Source organism: Anabrus simplex, chromosome 1 (assembly GCF_040414725.1).
Source record: "Anabrus simplex isolate iqAnaSimp1 chromosome 1, ASM4041472v1, whole genome shotgun sequence".
Taxonomy (NCBI): Eukaryota; Metazoa; Arthropoda; class Insecta; order Orthoptera; family Tettigoniidae; genus Anabrus; species Anabrus simplex.
In genome coordinates this window covers 1,514,964,840-1,514,984,048 of record NC_090265.1, presented here as the reverse complement: position 1 = coordinate 1,514,984,048, position 19,209 = coordinate 1,514,964,840, and the positions used below count along the sequence as shown (strand labels likewise).

Here is a 19,209-nt window from a genome sequence, read left to right as displayed (position 1 = left end):
ATTAATTTCACTTTGTTGGTTTCAAGAACTGCTTTACTTGGTTGTGTATGTGCTTGTATTATTCCTGTGAAGAAGCATCTTCAGCAGTCCCATTCTTTCATTAAGTAGACTGTAGTATATTATAGTCCCATAATATTTTTGTCACATTAAAGGCAGCATTATAATATGACCACTTCTTGAAAATAAATTTACTGCAATTTTCTTGCTGACTTGTGTGACTGCTTCATTTTTGTATCTGGGAAGACCCAAACCATCGACTGTTGCTTTATTTCTAGATCAAACTGATATCATCATCATCCTAAACCATCTCCAGTTTCCCGGGTGTGGTATATGAGCCTCCTCCATCTCATCCTGTCCTTGTACCATTCTTCCTCCACCAACTTGTCCCAATCATGACCTCTCAGCATTACATCGCTCTTAACTAAATCTATCCATTTCCTTCGTGGCCTTCCTACGGGTCGTCTTCCTTCTACCTTTCTGTCAAATTCCTTCCTTGCAGTTCTGTTTACTGGCATCCTCTTCATGTGACCAAAACACTTCAGTCTTGATATCTGAATCTTATGTAGGAGAGAATTGTCTATTCCTACTTCTTCTCTAATTTTCTCATTCCTAATCTTGTCTTTCCTGGTTTTCTGGATCATAGTGTGTAGGAATTTCATTTCAGCTGCCTGAAGTTTGGAATTATCTCTATTGGTCAGTGTTGTGGTTTCGAGACTGTATGTAAGAATTGGTGTATAATAGGACTTGTACAATGTCATTTTTGTTTTCATGGGTATTTGCTCATCCCACAGCAGGTGTCTTACCTGGTGGTAGAATTGTGTTGCCTTATTGATTCGATTGTTCACCTCATGTTTTGCTAGGTTGTCATTTGATATAACGCTACTCAAGTATTTGAAAACTGGAACGCTGTCCAGTTGAGCTTCATTTAACATGACTATTGGTTCTGCTCCTTCCCCATACACTTTCATCACCACCGTCTTGGTCTTGCTGATGTTTAAACCATATTTCTTAAACTCCTCATTCCAGCTTAGTATTCTCTCTCCCACTTCATCTTCTGAGTCACTCCACATCGCAACATCATCTGCAAATGTGAAGGCTTTGATATCTCCATGTTCTTTCCTTTTAATAGATTTCATTACTACATCCATTACAATAATAAATAGAAGTGGTGACAATGAGCTGCCCTGCTGCACTCCTCTCTTTGTTTCAAACCAGTCCGACAAACCACATCCTACTTGAATACAGCTTCTGTTCCCACTATACAACATTTTCACTTTGTCTATGAGGCTATCTCGCACTTGAAGTTCTTTCATGCATTGCCAAATTCTTTCCCTTGGTACACTATCGTATGCTTTCTCAATGTCCAAAAATATTAGGAAAAGTTGCTTGTCATGATATCAAGCACACATCTAGATTTGTCTCTAGTAAGTCTACCTAGTCTGGCCTCGCAGTATAGGGGGCAACATGTCCGCCTGTCACCCGGCGCCCCCGGGTTCGATTCCTGGCCGGGACAGGGTTTTTTAATTGTAAATGATTAATATCCCTGGCCTGAGGACTGGGTGTTTGTATTGTCCTTAATGTTCCTTTCCTCGCATTCAACACTTTCCACTTCTGCAATTTCCAAATACTTGCAGGTTCCTAACATATGGTGCAAGTAGGGGCAAAAGATCTTTCTAGGTCGAAGCCCCGAACAAATAGCATTTTTTTTTAAATCTACCTAGAGAGCATTTCTATTATTAGTCAGATTACGCAGCAAATATCTTAATATTACTTTCTTGAAGCAAAGAATATCATGCAAGATTTTATAAATTTCTGCCAATCAGTTTCCCTATAATTTGATGATCTTGAAATTATTGGCTAGTGTCAACATTTCCCAATAGCGTAGCCAGGATCAGTCAATGGTGGGGATTATAGTTACAAAATGATTATAGAACACGATGAAGTTGCTTGTGCATGTGTGGTCATTATAAGGGCACTGATACAAGTGAATTGTGTTGATATTCAGGTTGCAGTATACTACAAAGTCTTACATTAAAATACAGAACAAGAACAATACGATCAAGGTCAACAGTTTTACAGCGAATGGTACATTCAGTTTACAATCTAAACTTTTGAGGCTTCTTAAGAAATACAGTATATTTAACAGATCTGTTGGTTCTACAATTATGTGTCTGAATGTTTATTTAGTTTATTGTCAGTTCCTGTTTATTTTAAAATTTTCATGGGAGTTTATAAAACCCAGTAACCGCTACTTGGCTACGCCCATGATGTTTTCATTCATCACTGCTGTTGCCAGAGTCTCACTTTTCTCCTCATCTTGCAAAGAATCTTTGCCTCTCTTGAATTCTCCAAACCAAAAAATAGTTACTCAGGATGACGCACAGTCCCTAAAGACAAGGTGATAAACATTCAGGACACCGAATCTAATCTCAACCTCTCTTGTTGTCATTGAAAATCATTGTTGCATGGAAATGCTCGCTGTCCAACTCCACTGTGGCTACCAATGGACCAGGTAAATAAGCAAAATGAAGTGCCCCATTCTTGTACAAGATGATATGTTGGAGGGGGAAACCAAAACTCATTTTACTCACAAAAGATGGCACTATGCAGACCCATACATGTTTTAGGTTAAAAACTGTAAGCCGGACTGAGTGGCTCAGACGGTTAAGACGCTGGCCTTCTGACCCCAGCTTGGCAGGTTCAATCCTGGCTCAGTCCGGTGGTATTTGAAGGGCTCAAATACGTCAGCCTCGTGTCGGTAGATTTACTGGCACGTAAAAGAACTCCTGCGGGACTAAATTCTGGCACCTCGGCGTCTCCGAAAATCCTAAAAGAGTAGTTAGTGGGACGTAAAGCAAATAACATTGTAACGTCTTCGTCGACGGGTTACATTCTTTACCCGATATCTCCATTTTTACTTGTCGTTGGGCAGCCTCGTTAGACGAAATGGAGTCGCTCAGCGGATACCTCAGGGTTTTCTTATGACAAGTAAGACATGTAATCTTACTGTAGAATTCGTTTTACGTGAGTTCAAGACAATCCCAACTCACGGGTGACACCTACCGACACTCACAACATAATAATAATCGTCGACAACTTTTATCAGAATATTGACTCCGAGAGAACTCGCCATGATTAATTGGAACACTTGATTACTGAGTACCACTTTTAGCTATCAACTAACTTACGAACTAAACAGTAATAGAAGAATTCATGACATAAGCAATTATAGAAAAATAACAAGATATTTATTAATAAAATATTAAATTATTAAATTACCATATTATGCGACGGATTATTTAAAATTGACTGAAAATACGTATGGAGAATGAGTCAGCGCTGGCTCGTAAAATAAAACAAAATAATATTCAATATTTAAAATTATTAAGAATATCAGTTCCTTTGTGAAGTAGAAGTTAAGTATTTACACATTTACAATAGATCACTGGACACATCTGAGGTCCACCTTGCAGTTTGAACGTAAGTGTAACATCAACACAATTAACTTGTTATGATAGTTCATTTCCTTAGTCTGATTAAACCAGTCTCACTTGGACACAATGTTCAGCCGAAATGCATCTCAAATACACTAATAAGTTAAGTCTGAATAAATTGGAATACATTTAAATAAATCTGAATAAATTAAAGGAAATCGAAAATAGATCTGAGTAAATCAAGATAATTTTGAGTAAAATCCGAAGTCATGATTTTGTTGCAACGATCTCGTTGTATGTGGATAACTACTTACGAACTAAGGCATTCTTTCCTAGTGCCTGGTAAATACGGCTCCTACTCTAGCTTTTCCCTAGCTGAAGTTCGTTAAAGAAATGTACGTTCAAACGGAGAATATTAATCGATCTAGCTATCTAACTAATTTTCAACATAATCTTTGGCTGTCATACACATGTCCTTTTAGGTTCAATGTCCCTTTCTTTAGTTATATTCCAATAACATTCAACTACAATGCAAGCTACTTTTCTCTCTCGCAATTAGTATGGAAGCGCTTTGCTGCGAGGTTCAGAAACATAATCTCATATACATCGGTGTCGTAATGCACCTGGTTAACTACAGCTATTCAAAGTATCGTAGTATTCCGATGTTCATTATAAATCATCTACACTGACATACAATTACGTCACGAGCATACATCTATAATAGTAAACCCAGTTCGTACCTTGGCTTGTGTCGCTCCAGCGGTGAGGGCAATCTTACGTAAACGAATCATAAAATAAACTTGTAGTGTGGCATATCTTAACTTGCAGGTACACGTTGGCCCTGCATCGCGTGAAACATCTCATATCACTATATATAACTCGAATCTTTCATCCAATTACCATAATCATATCCTTATTACAACATCCATCTAATATTAACACCGTAGTCTCCATAATAATTTTCCGCGTTCCCAAATTCTCGACTACGTCAAAGTACCACACTGATTCTTAATATAACATTTACAAGTCGCAGCTTCTCATAACCTACGGACGAGTTCAATGCCCTTTCTATGAACCAAACAATGCGTAATTCCATTTGTTTCCTTCTACACCGCGCACAACCACTCGTGACGTCAACTTTAAACATTACTTCAATGAAATCTCTATAATCTCCCAGTATGTCATTTTAATCAGCTGTTTCCACATTTCTCTTTCCAACCTCACGCTTCATACGAGTATTTTAGACGATATATGTTGACGTATATATCCATTACATGTGAAACTATTACTATATTGCTAAATAGTAACTACGAACTTAATTATCTCACACATCGTTGGTAATCCTCACTTGCATTGCTATATTTATCGGTCTACAATTAGCCCATCGGCACATACCTAAGGTACATGTGTAGGCAAACCAAAAATTATGCGATAAAATATTGTGAATGACTTAGCTCGCTCATGGTTGTCCCTGGTCCAGCTGTTCCGTTCCCAAATGGATGTAGTTGGGTCTTCAGTTCAGTCACGGGTTGAACAAATGGTAGATCATCCGCTCCTTCGTTCTGGAAGTACTATCCGGATTCCCGTTGCCTTCCTTCGTCATGGCTCGATCGGATGGTTACCCGTCGCCTTCCTCGTCATTGCCTGGTCGTATGGTAAGATGAATTGTTCCCAGGTTGGTCCATCATGTGTATTTAGCACATCATCTTCATCATCTTCTTGTCAGTCTCAAAGTTGAAGATTATATTGCAGTATACAGCCATTTTACTATTCTTCTCTGACGTCTCTAATCCTTAATTTTATTTCTTTTTATTTTTCTTCGTAGCTCTCCGACGTTTCCGCAATTTCATAAGATAATGAATTCAGTACGTCTATTTTCTGTCTGAACTGCTTTTGAATCTTGACGAAAACTTATTCTTTATTCTTATTCAACCGTTGGAAAATACTTCTTTTCTTATGCGTGATCCTTTGCTCCTCCTAAAAGAATTATTCCGCTGACGGTAATTGCGTCCGCTCTCTACGTCATGAAAATTCAAGATGAAGATTTTTAATAATCAAGTCTTTTTCTATTTTTTTGAAAACAATACTGTAGACCGTCCATTGTCCGTTTTACCCTGACTACTTGACCATTCCATGACGTATATGGCCCTCTGTATCATCACAACAGGTGACTATTCCTTGCTTGCTATAGATTACATGGCCCATACCTTCGGTCGGCGCCATTTTGTAATCTGTCGTGGACGTGCGAACGGGCACAACATTATTATTATTAAAAACTGTTAGTTAATTTTTCAAAATCTCAAAATTTCTGTAGCAACCTTCGTAGCAGTTGTGGAATGAATATTCAAAATTCTTTATTTACAGGCAACTTGTGATGCATCACATTATGTTTGACAAACTTTAGTACGATATCAATGAAAGTACTAGGAAAGGCACTGTGCTAATGACAATGTTCCTCGATTAGTAAACAAGATCAGGGAATATAATTCTGGGTTCTTGGGGAATGGAATAATTTGAAGACATTAGAAAAAAATCATATGGTACTCAAATGTATTCTGTCAGCACATTGCAATGATACAAAAAATACTCTATCTTGTATCTACCCTCTTTCTAGGTCACGGATATAATGAATACTCATGTATGATACAGATATTTCTGAGGTATTTCTTACAAGGGAACATTATTGGGTTGCCTTGCATTATGATACAATACAGTGTAGACAAGGAACAGTAATCAAATTAAAGTGATATGGGAAACTGGAGGAGGCACAGATTATTTATCTTGCTGCTGTGTTGTCCAGTCCAACAGGTGCTGAGGTATGGGTGGACTAAAGCATATAATATTTACATTTTCTCCAAAATGAATGTCTTTTGCATAATGCAATTACATCACTTACCTATTGCAAATACATGAGGTGGTAATACCCCCAAAGATTTACCCTGGTAACTCTGGATTGTTTTTGAAGAATAAAGGTCTCGAATTTCAAAGTATGGGTTCACTGCAATCAGAATGTTGGCAACGTAGGTCTGCAAATACAGAATGAATACATCTGTAAATAATATGAATTGTAAGGAGAGTTTATGAAGCAAATAATAAAGACTATTTAATACTTACATATATTTTGTCTTTATTGTAACGTAACCGGATGTTATTCAGAAGTGTGGCAGGATTAAGGTACATTAAGGCACCTGAAACATAAAAAATAAAATCCATGTATAATAAACCAGATGTACGAATGAATGTCAAAAAATGTGGAATATTTTGAATTACATGTAAAGACTATAATCACAACAATGAAAGATTGTTACAAAATGACAGTTCTTCTATAAACAGAGATCCTAATAAATTCTTTCAAGTTTTTTCTTTGACCTGACCACTGATAAAGGGAATGGTTGAATTCCTGAAATGGTTGAATTAAATAATTTTCGTTCATTAATAAGTATATTGACAAGGCTTATTCAAATATAACTATTTTAAATATTTCTGTACTACACTGAAAACTCTGTTGCAAAAGCAGAGAGGATTAATAGGATTAGAAAGCTTTCTCCAACTACTTGACAAGAAATTCAGGATTTTATAGCTAACTGCAGAAAAAATGAAGCTTTAGGTCAGGGATGGCGAACCTATGCCACGCGTGTCACTAGGTGACACGCGGACACGATTTCGGTGGCACGCCACATGAACATAATATTTTATATATACGTCTCGTACTACAGACAGTGCATATCTTACAGTGTTTCACGTGTAAGAAATAAATATCGAAAATGTAAATACTAGTTTCATTCGGACGTGCAGTATGGCAACACTGCTATACTGATAGGTCCGAAAGTCAAGTGAGATAGTGTCGTTTTCTAGTTGTTTTGTATACGGACATCGCAAATATATTTTCGGTGCCGAAAAAAACAGAAACTGAACAAAGGTGGTGACCATATTTTTCAAGAACACTGGCCAAGATGTGTTGCCTGTGTTCGAAAACAGTTGTATCCCCCATATTTAATGTAAAGCGCAATTTTGAGACTGGTCATTCAAATGTTTGTTCCATTTCAAATGAAGAAAGAGGAGAGTTCATTTCACAAAATATCCAACATTACACAAACAAACTAGTTCTTTTGTATAATCTTTCCGGCCCAGGAATAATATCAGTGCGGCTTTTTCTATCTGTCTCACTGCATAGTACAGCATGCATGGGAAACAGATTTCTGACGGTGAGTTGTTGAAAGAAAATTTCTTATTGACGTCCGACACATCATTTGAAAACTTCCCTAACAAGCAACTAATAATTAACAAGATTAAAGGAATCCCAGCCAGCTGAACTGCTGTCAAGGATAGAATAATAAAAATGGGTGAAGAAGTTTCGGAGCAGTTGAAAGCTAATTTGGATAACTCCCACATATATGCAGTATGTTTTGATGAAAGCATGAATGTGACCTTACAAACAAGGATAGCTGTTTTTTCTTTTAGATTTCCTTATGGAAATGTGATGAGGGAGAAATTAGTTTAATTGTTGAGCGTACAAACTACAACATGGGAAGATAATGAAGGTAATGGAGGAAGTATTTACAAGATATATTGCACCCGTTATGGAAATATTTATAATAAATAAATGACTCAATAAATAAATAAATAAATAAACGTATTATGAAACATAATCGGGAAATTGAAAGGAAGTTGCGAGGGAGGGCGGGGTGTAGGTTGTAGACATCTCGTAATGGAAATGGAAAACAACAAGTGGCACAGTCAACAGATGAGAATAATAAACCAGAGTTAAAATGGCACACTAGTTGGAAAAGGTTCGCCATCCCTGCTTTAGGTCATAGTACATGGAACAGTTGGAGTAATACTCTATGGCTAAATCTTTGGTGGAAAATAGTTTTGAACTAATGCTCTCTAGCTAGATCTCTGGTGAAAAATAGTTTTGTTCTAAGAAATAGTTTTGTACTAAGAACTTTTCACTTTTATACAACTTTAATTTTTTTTTTAAACTTGCAAATTTCATACTAGTTTCCAAATTAGACATCAATTAGCATAATGGAAATACAACTTATGATTTCCTTTACCTTACTAGAACTGAAAAACAGAAATATATAAGTAGAAACTAACATAAAAAAGAAACCTAGATACGTATTGTCAGCATTCATTGGATTTACCAAATTACTATGGTACTAACATTTGTTTAAAAAAATTAAAAAGTGTTCCATGATACAGTAGCAGCGATTTTTGTAGAAAATATTACATTTTTGTTCACATTTTTGCCAGCTGAAACTAGGAATTATAGGAATTATTTAAAAAAGCAATTTGTACAAGGCCTGTTGTCTTATCAGCTCATTCTTTCCTTTATTTTCTTCAATTATTAACAAAATTATTGGTGGAAATATGCACAAAATGTCGTTCGTCTCGGCTAACCGATTTGTATAACAACACAGCAAGTAATAGAGACTTTGCACATGCTGTGAGGAAGGGTAGGAGGGGTATTTTATTCTTTCGTTTCACCCTCTGTGGGGCACGTTGAATCGATCATTTCTGTGTGTTGTTCTTTTCTTAGTGTCCAGTATTTCTTCATTCTTTCTGATCTTAGTTTCCTTTCATCTAATGTTTAATTCTACTAGGTCTTCTTCAGTTTCTTTAAACCAGTTGGGTTTTGTTTTGCAGTTACAGAAAAATTCAAAGAAGCAGGGGTAAAATATATATATTTTTGCCAAGATCATGGACACTGATGTATGATTCACCCACTTGCCATGCGCATTTATCATTCTGGCAGTGTCTTTAGTGTCTCTTAGTCTCTTAGTGTGTAGTCAAATACTAAATGATTTTAACTGTATAATCATGCCATACTTCTATTTAATTGGAATAAACATGTAATATTGTTCCTTTGGTGTAAGTTTTATTGTGTAGTACTGAATCAAAATCTTAAAAAACTATTATCACACTTAAATTGGTAAACTGTCAACCTTTACCTCTCTGTCGAAATTTGCTCAGAGAGCACCAAAAAACTTTTAATTTTGTAGCTAGCTTCTTCAGTTTATATGTATATAACCCCCACCCTCACCCCGTCCGCTATATCCCGTAACACAGTACTGTTTGTTGTCTGTATATTTTTTGCCCCCGCACTTTTAATTCCCAATCGCCGCTACTGTCATGGTACAACGGTCTTCCCTACTATTTTATCTACAACAAACTCTTGATTTTCCAATTTAGAATTTCACTGTGCTTCTCTGTTCACAGCAATGTTTTGTAAAATGAGGTGCTGTTCACTTAAATAGTCTCTAGGGATCTAGCTATTGGAAATTATATTAGGCTAAATCAAAATAAGAGCTGTACATAATACAATGAAAACAACTTACAGTTATCTTCCACCTCTTTGTTGGTATCATCTTCAGCATAGTGTATGCGGTCCAAACTGTAGGTACACCTGGACTGTTTACTGTTGAGGGGTACAACTGTAGCCTCACCATCATGGCCGATGTCAATGATCTTTCCCAGCACAAAGCCCTGTACTGGATCTGGCATCCATACAAGTTGATCCATTGCTATGAAAGAAAATGTATGGAGTTTTTAGAACATATCTTACCCACAAAATAAGACAATATTTCAGTGCAGATTAAAATTATTACAGATACCATTACACAAACAATTTGATTCCACTTAATTTGGGATTTTATTTTAAAGAGGTTTGTAAAACCATGTCAATCACAATTAATACATTAAATAAATGGAGTATAGTACGCGCACTTTTTCTTGAGCCCTAGTTCCCATTCGTTACTATGGAGATCCGGGCTCAAGATAAAGTGCGCGTATAGTACTTCATTATGGTGTCCAATACCAGCAATGTCATGTGCAGTTCCTGCAAAGTGTCGCTCAAGGAGAATGAAAATTATGTACCGGTACAGTGTGATGGGAAGTGTGGTGAAACATTCCATTTAAAATGTACACGAGTTTTAAATGCTGCTTTTAAGGCAATGCTGGCAAATCCAAGGGAAATTTTTAGCACTGTAATCAATGCAAACATAACCCTACTTCTGTTAAATCCTCTTCATACTCTTATCAGTAGAATAAAGTCAAAGCGGACAATACAAGCCTATGTGAAGCTGAGAGCAGCGTGCAGCAAATCCTGAAAGACGTCTGCAGCTCATTAGAGTTTCAGTCCAGAAAAGTTGATGAACTAATACAGCAAAAGAAGTGAACTTAAAAAAATGCATAGACCATCTAACCAACGAAGTGAACAACAGCAAGACTGTTTGAAGGAGCAAATCAGTGATCTTGAGCAATAGTCTAAGAATTATAATTTAGAAATCGCCGGCATACCAGTCTCTAAGGGTGAAAATGTGTATGATATAGTACCTCAAGTTGCAAGTGCAGTTGGAGTGGAAATTCATCCTGAGTGTGACATTGAATATTGCCATGAACTCCCAGCAGTTACAGATAAGGAGAGAAGGAAGAAGACTCCCCTCATAATTGCAGAATTTTATTTGTGTAAAACAAAAAAAAACAAAATGGACAAGAAAAGAAAGCACGGGAAACTTCTCTGTGCAGATATTAAAGGCAGTGGGGACACAACAGTATACTTAAATGAACATCTAACAAAACAGAACCAACATTTATATTGGCTAGTCAGAAATTCGAAACACTCCATGAACTACAAATTTGCTTGGACCAAGAATGGGAAGGTCTTCATGAGGTAAAATGAGGACAGCCCCATACTGCAAATCAAGACTACAGCAGACCTATCAGCAGCCCCTACGAAACAGAGAGACTGAGGATACCTGAGCCAAGTGATTCATAAATATAGTTACAGTATACTGAAGTTCTCTCTCGAAGTGTGCACCAAGCAATTACAAATAGTTATAGTAGACAATAGGTTATGGATAAGAAACTAGATCATAAGTGAGGCCTTAGCTTATAAGATAATATCACTACAGTACAGGCATTGTAAACAACCTGACCTGAACAAATTAATCAACAATACTGCAGGAATTAGAATTATGCACCTGAATATAAGTGCCATGATAACAAATTTTGAAAGCATGTTAGTTATGTTAAATCAACTGGATCATAAACTAGACATTATAATACTATCTGAAACCCAACTCATTAGGGATATACCCTTGTCTATTTTAGGAATTAATGAGTACTTCATACCTTCAAAAAATTCTACACATGACAGCTTAAAGATATACACACATGTAACCCCCATACAAAATGATGCAATATCTACTGTGAAAATGCTGAAAGCTGCAAATGGTAGCCTACTCAACTTAAAATCTCTATATACAGTAGAGTCTCGCTCATCCGACCTTCGCTTATCCGACATTCCGTGTTATCCGACACTGGTAGACTTATTTTGAACTTTTGGTGGAGACTAAATTCAGGCACACACGGTGTGGAGGCTGCGTCCATGGGACAAGCACTGGCCTGACCCCTAGCAGTAGGACAGTGTTTTTTTCTCAAGGACAGGTGCAGTGAGTCTTCAGTCATTGTTCATTGTAGTATTGGTTGGGTGCGAATGTTATAATTTTCATATCCTCTGTGAGTATAGCAAGTAAATGGAAGAAAGTGATTGTTTCCAGGGAAGACAAGTTGAGTGCATTAAAGCCACTGGACAAAGGGGAAATTCTTCAAAATGTGGCTTCAGATTGTGGTGTTGGATGTGTTACAGTGTGAGACTGGAAAAAACAGAGGGAAGAAATTGAAAAGTGGTGCTCTACCAGAGCAGAGAAAAACATTGAAAAAATGTGAGTACGAAAAAGTGAAGCACTATTTCTTTGGTTATCTCAACACCGGGAAAAGGGCCTACCATTATCTGGCCCCATTCTGCAGGATAAGGCTGTGTATTTCCAGAAGGAGTTTAATTAAGAGGACCCTAATTTTCCTGCCAGTGTTGGGTGGTTTGATCGGTGGAAAAAACTGTACGGCATTAGGCAGCTTAATATCTGTGGAGAAAAGTTTCTTTTCGTAAGACATCTGGAATGTTTTTGTTCAATACTGCATGTACTGTACAATTGAATTGATAATTCAATAAATAGAGTACCGTAAAACATGTCATTGTTTTAGTTCATTTTTCAAAGTTATTCTGTATTATCCGACATTTTCGGTGATCCGACGTACTCCAGGTCCCGTTTAGGTCGGATAATCGAGACTCTACTGTATAAAATAAAAATTTTGTTTGTACATTGATCAGAATTTAAGAAGAATGGTATTTTTCTATTGGTCGTGTCTACAGTAACAAGGAAATACACTTATTAATTTTCCATAATGTCTGTCTGTCTGTCTGTCTGTCTGTCTGTCTGTCTGTCTGTCTATCTGTCTGTCTGTCTGTCTGTCTGTCTGTCTGTCTGTCCCCTGGTTCATAAAGTTTCTCATACTACTGGAATGTCAAACACTGGTCCGCACCGGTTCATCATAGCAGTCAAGCTATTCATGTATGTATGTATGTATGTATGTATGTATGTATGTATGTATGTATGTATGTATGTATGTATGTATGTATGTATGTATGTATGCATGTATGTATGTATGAGCATCACGAGAAAATGGCTGAACAGTAGTTAATGAAAATCTTTATATAAAGTTGGGTAATAAGTCACTACAATTTAGGTCATAAATAATGTAATTCACGCTGAGTGAAAGGGTAGTTTAGGGGATGGCCTACAATGTAATTCTCAAATATTTATGTTATTAGTGGTCCTTTCAATAAAGACTACATAACTAAGTCATATATTTTTACTGTACCAGCTTTGATAACAGAGATATTCATGAATTTGGATTTTTGTTGTTAAGTCCATATCAGTGCCGAGTCATGAGAAAATAGGTAACCAGAATTTAATGAAGATCGGTATGTAAAGTCGAGAAATAAGGAACTACAGTCTACGCTATAGATAATTTTATAAGATGTAGTAATATCACAGAGTCGACAGAAAATTACATGTTAAGGCCTAAATTATAGAAAGCTCATAAAATGGATCAACAACAACATCACACTGACCATTGTTTGTTGTGATGTGCTTTGTGTCTTCTGTTGCCACTCATCTCTGGGAGATGGGATTAGTGCTGCATACCGAGTATAACAACCTGCCTGAATATTGGTGGGAAGTAGCTGGAGAATTAGATAACCTTCTTCTTTAGCATGCCATTCCTTTCCCCTGGTTCATAAAGTTTCTCATACTACTGGAACGTCAAACACTGGTCCATACCGGTTCATCATAGCAGTCAAGCTATTCAATACCTTCTCTGAGGCACTGATTGGAATAAGTAGTGTGCACATTTAACGGAATAATGGCAGAGGAGTGTTCATGGCTGTCTGCGGCCTGGACATTGCAGCACTGGAATTTTGGACTGTTAGATCGTTCCCGTAGTACTGCTTTACAAATATCTTGTAACATAGTACTGTTCGTTAAAATTGAGAAAATGTGCAGTTTTTCATTTGATTGAGTATTTTATATGATAACATTGCTTTTAAGTGCTACATTTCTACTGATGTCATTGTGATGACCTATGTTGACTTCAGTTGGGAAAACCACAAAGAATTCCATAACAAAGCATGGGTACATCAGCTAGTATAATTTAAAAAGTTACATGATACTTGCTATGTACAGATCACCCTCCACAAACCCAAAGAAATGCATAGAAGAACTAGGAAATACACTTCAGCAGCTACCTGCAGCCACACATTATATAATAATAGGCGATATTAACATTGACATTTTAAACCTAATTGGACAGTATGCTCAAAAAATTAAATATGAATACATAAAACACCTTAAGTGCTAATGGTTTCATTTCATACATAAGTTCTGCAACCAGAATAACCCCAAAATCTAGAACATGTATAGATCACATACAGGTTAAATCCCACAGAAGTAGGGTAACAATTTTGACTCGTACATTCTACATACCAATATCACAGACCACAGTCCTATTTTTCTCATACAAAAATAATCCCAAAAATATCATATACCACAAATGGAAGGAAAAACACAGAACAATGCCAGAATAAATTATGAAGCTTTAGATAAAGCCTTAGAAAAGGAAAATTGGGGATCTATCCTGAATGAACACGATGTCCACAAAGCAGCCAATAGTTTTATTGGATATTTGTGAAACTCTACTAACACAAGACATGTAAGATAAAAATTCAGAAAGATAACACCATGGATCACAACTGCAATCCTAACTTCCATTAGAATAAGGGACAAATTATACCAGACAACTGTAAAACAAAAGATGAGATCCTCAAATAATGACGAGATCACATACACTATTAAGAAATATAAAACATACCGAAACTGGATAAACAGGCTTATTAAAGTAGCAAAAGAGAAGTACTATTCTAATAAAATTATATCAAGCTCCAAAAATTCTAAAATCCTGTGGAAAAACATAAATTATATAACATGTAGGAACCCAACCCCTCCCCATGGCACTACAACCCTTGAAGGGCCTTGGCCTACCAAGCGACTGCTGCTCAGCCCGAAGACCTGCAGATTGCGAGGTGTTGTGTAGTTAGCATGACAAATCCTCTCGGCCGTTATGCTTGGCTTTCTAGACTGGGAACATGTAGGAAGGAGAAGAGAAATTCAGATATAGATAGCATAAATCTTACAGACTCACAAGAAACAAACCAACCAACTATCATTGCAGACAAATTTGTGGATTATTTCAGTGATATAGGTTTAGAACGTACTGACAAAATAATAAATATCAGCAAAGAATCTAATGACACATATAAAAATGACATTCATGTAATACCTCAATCACAATATATATAATAATGGCTATGACAAGATCTCTAGTAAAACACTTAAGACAATTAGTTCACATATTCTACAGCCTCTGCAATACATTTTTAATCTGTTACTAACAAAAGGGCAATTTCCAGATCCATTCAAATTTGCTATCATAGTGCCAATACATAAATCTGGCGATAAGAGAGAGTTAAACAATTATTGCCCAATTTCTCTCACAACCCACCTTTCAAAATTACTAGAAAAATGCATTAAACCAGACTACTTCATTACCTGAATAAGTACAACATATTGCTGCCAAATCAGTTTGGTTTTAGACCAAAAATTAGCGTTCAAGATGCAATATTTTCCTTAACTGCCAAGGACTAATTCTATATTTTTGGATTTAACACTGACATTTGATACCGTAGACCACAATACACTCCTTAGAAAACTTGAAAAAGTAGGCATTTGTGGAATTCCTCAAAATCTAATTAAAAGCTTTCATTCTAACAGAACACAAAAGGTAAGAATCAAGGATACCCTAAGTAACAGTGAACAAGTAAAAATCGGAGCACCCCAAGGAACAGTGTTAGGACCAATTCATTTTCTGTTATATATCAATGATCTGTGTGAGCTCAATTGTAATGCAAACATTAACTCATATGCTGATAAAACGGTAGTCACACCTTCAACAGAGCTCAAGAAACCCTATCCATAGTTCAGAAATGGGTAAACAACCACCTACTTTCTTTAAATGAAAATAAAACAAAAATCCTCTGCTTCTCACATAATAAAACAATGCAACCCTCAGACAAACTAACACTCCACATACCAACTTGCAACAGTACTGAAAGGTGTAACTGTTATACTTTAGAGAAATCAATAAATGTTACATACCTAGGGATAATTATAGATATTTACCTGAAATGGAATTTTCATGCATCAAATTTTATCATTAAACTTCAGAAGCTTATTTATATATTTTACAGAATTAGAAATGTTATTTCAGCAAAAGCCTTGAAATCTATATACTTTGCCTTAGTTCAGTCGCAACTGCAATATGAATTAACATTTGGGGTGGAATACTTGATTCACACTTGACTCAGGTAAATACATGCCAGAACTACATACTGAAAGTCATGTACCAAAAAGCCACTGATGTTTCCAACATATGAACTGTTCCAGCAAAGCATGGTACTTAACATATGGCAGCTATTTGTGCAGTTAGTGACTCTATACGTGCATAAAAATGTTAAGCTCTTCTACAAAGAATACATGTCACAAATTTGCACTAGGCTGCAAGACAGAACTGGAATAAGTATTCCATGCCAGAACACTTTACTTGGACAAAGAAATCAAAGTTGTCTAGGGCCACGGATATACAATGCATTACCTGCGGACGTGATCAGTGGCAACCAGAATACCCTGAAGAAAAGGCTATTCACATGGCTCATTAACAATTATTACAAAGTAAATCAACTTATAAATTTCCATTAGAATATTTAAATCAACTAGCACACTATTCCTTTCTACTAAGAAACCAACCTTCTCCTTAACACATGCTTCTCAATTCCAGCTTCCTGCTTATTACAACAAAAGCAGGAAAACAGTTCATAAAATTAGTACAGTATCACCAAAATGCTAATGGAGTAAATGCTATTCACTAGATGCCATAATGTACATAATCTAGCTATTGTATTCTTGAAGCCCACAAACAAGTTTACCTTATGTGGAATTTACACTGTATCTTTTACTATCTCTGTATGTATATGTATGATATTGACCGTGAATAAAAATGTTTGAAATATCAAAAAATTAATTTAAAAAATGAGTACTGTAGAAGTAGCCTCCATGGCTCAGACGGCAGTATGTCGGCCTCTCAATGCTGGATACCGTGGTTCAAATCCTGGTCACTCCATGTGAGATTTGTGCTGGACAAAGCGGAGGCGGGACAGGTTTTTTCTCCGGGTACTCTGGTTTTCCCTGTCATCTTTCATTCCAGCAACACTCTCTATTCCCATTTCATTGCATCTATCAGTCATTAATAAATCACTTTGGGAGTGGCGACCCCATCGTACTAATAGTCTATATCTGCTTCATTCATTACATCCCCGACCTGGTCATTGACCGGAAAACAGCTTGTAGGTTTTCATTTCAGTATTGTAGAAGTCTTGTTTACCTAAGAGTAATAGCAGTAATATAGCGTACAGTATGATAATACTAGGTGGTCCACCAGCCCCTTGCAATCAAGTTTTATGCTTTCTGCTGTGTTTACTACAATTCTGAAACACCTCAGTCCTCTCCCTAAACTGGGGTAATATAATGAAATGTGTGGTTGTGGGCTAGAATAATAATTTTGTGTGGCTACTTCTAGCTGGGTGCAGCTCTTGTAATGCAGACCCTCCGATGAGGGTGGGTGGCATCTGTCATTTGTAAGTAACTGCATGTTATTGTGGTGGAGGATAGTGTTATGTGTAGTGTGTGAGTTGCAGGGATGTTGGGGACAGCACAAACACCCAGCCCCCAAGCCAATGGAATTAACCAATTAAGGTTAAAATCCTCGACCCGGCCGGGAATCAAACCCGGGACCCTCTGAACCGAAGGCCAGATCGCTGACCATTCAGCCAATGAGTCGCACACGGGCTAGAAGACAGTAGAAATCGTGAGTGCCACTATTAATTCATTATATGAACCATGAAAGAACACGTAAAACGAGCACAGATACGAAGAACACGTACTTTACAACAGGTGCACACACAGATAAGGAGCAGGTATTGTATAGACTGGGAACTGCGTGCTGTGTGTCAAGCCTCGCAGTAGCTCATACGGCAAAGGCGCGGTGGGAAATGTGATAGGGAACAGTGCTCGAAGGTTTGAATCCCACGCAAGTATTATTTAATTTTCTACCGCCAGTTGCCTGGGATGTGACAACGTTGCATACTTGATAGCTTCCTCACAAGGAACGTAGCAGGTAAGACAGGTCGAAACCTATCCTGTTGGTGTTTTTTTTTACACTGTCGTTGTACTGTAAGAGGATAGCATGTGGAGAATTGGCCTACAGATTTAATTGCAAGGCTCCCAAATCCTGGTATGCAAGCTAGTCATGATGCTTAGACAATAGAAGAGTGTTTAAAATCTTCTTTGAGTGAAGTTGTGGATAACCCAGATAAGTTAATTTCACAAAGTTGCGATGGGGTAAATGTAATGAGTGGTCTCCATTCAGGAGTGCAAGCTCTCATCAGGGAAGATTTTAAGCATGCACATTACGTTCACTGTTATGCCCATTCTTTGAACTTAGTCATGGGACAAGCGACAAGTCAGAATACGGATGTCCGCATGTTTCTTGCAGATTTAAGTGAAATCCCCAGCTTCTTTCATAACCCCCACAGCGATCAGGTGTATTGACCGAAGTTGCTGGTAGAACACAAGCTGGAATTTTAAATCAAGGACCGTTGAAGTAGTTTACGAGAACAGAGATGCCCTCACTGAATACCTGGATCAACTGGAAACTACCTATCAACAGCCTACCACCACATCGCAAGTAAAAGGCTTGCGTTTAAAATTGGAGCACCCGTTATTTCAGTTCTGGTTGGCTGTTTTCCCATCAGATAATGCCTCATGTGGACATTTTATACAGTCAGCTACAAAAGCGAAATTCAGATCCGTTGGAAGTCAAAGGCGCACTTTCAGGTTTCGAGGCTGCTATGAAAATGGTTCGGGAAAATAAAATTGATCACATCGCTGATGAACATGACCGTTCAACGACATGACATACTGCGCCCGCCAGTGAAGGTATCACGAGGGCTGCTGCTTGCCTCGAGACGAGTTGCGGCAAAAGAAATTTGTGACACGGTCATTCTTAAAACAAAGGAACGGTTTCAATTCACAAACCACCTTCTTGCAGCAAACCTGTTTCAAGCTGAGAATTTCGGCAGCTTCGAGAAGCCGTTTCCCCACTCACTTTTCTACAAAGCGTGTGAAACCTACCCATTTCTCGACAAACCAAAACTGACAAACGAACTTGAAATATTATACATGAGAAACGATTTTCGAAC

At 37.2% G+C, this 19,209-nt stretch overlaps 1 protein-coding gene across 3 annotated transcripts in view; it reads right to left on the bottom strand.

Moving 5' to 3' along the window:
* jar (Myosin heavy chain 95F jaguar) overlaps window positions 1-19,209 on the bottom strand; it is a 562,711-nt gene that overhangs the window by 279,752 nt on the left and 263,750 nt on the right. For all 3 annotated transcript variants that reach the window (XM_067138002.2, XM_067138003.2, XM_067138005.2), the window contains 3 exons: window positions 9,776-9,961; window positions 6,549-6,622; window positions 6,331-6,460 (listed from right to left, as the gene is read on the bottom strand). In XM_067138002.2, the coding sequence (XP_066994103.2) occupies window positions 6,331-6,460; window positions 6,549-6,622; window positions 9,776-9,959 (388 nt within the window). In that variant the 5' untranslated portion in view covers window positions 9,960-9,961. The remainder of the gene's footprint in view (window positions 1-6,330; window positions 6,461-6,548; window positions 6,623-9,775; window positions 9,962-19,209) is intronic.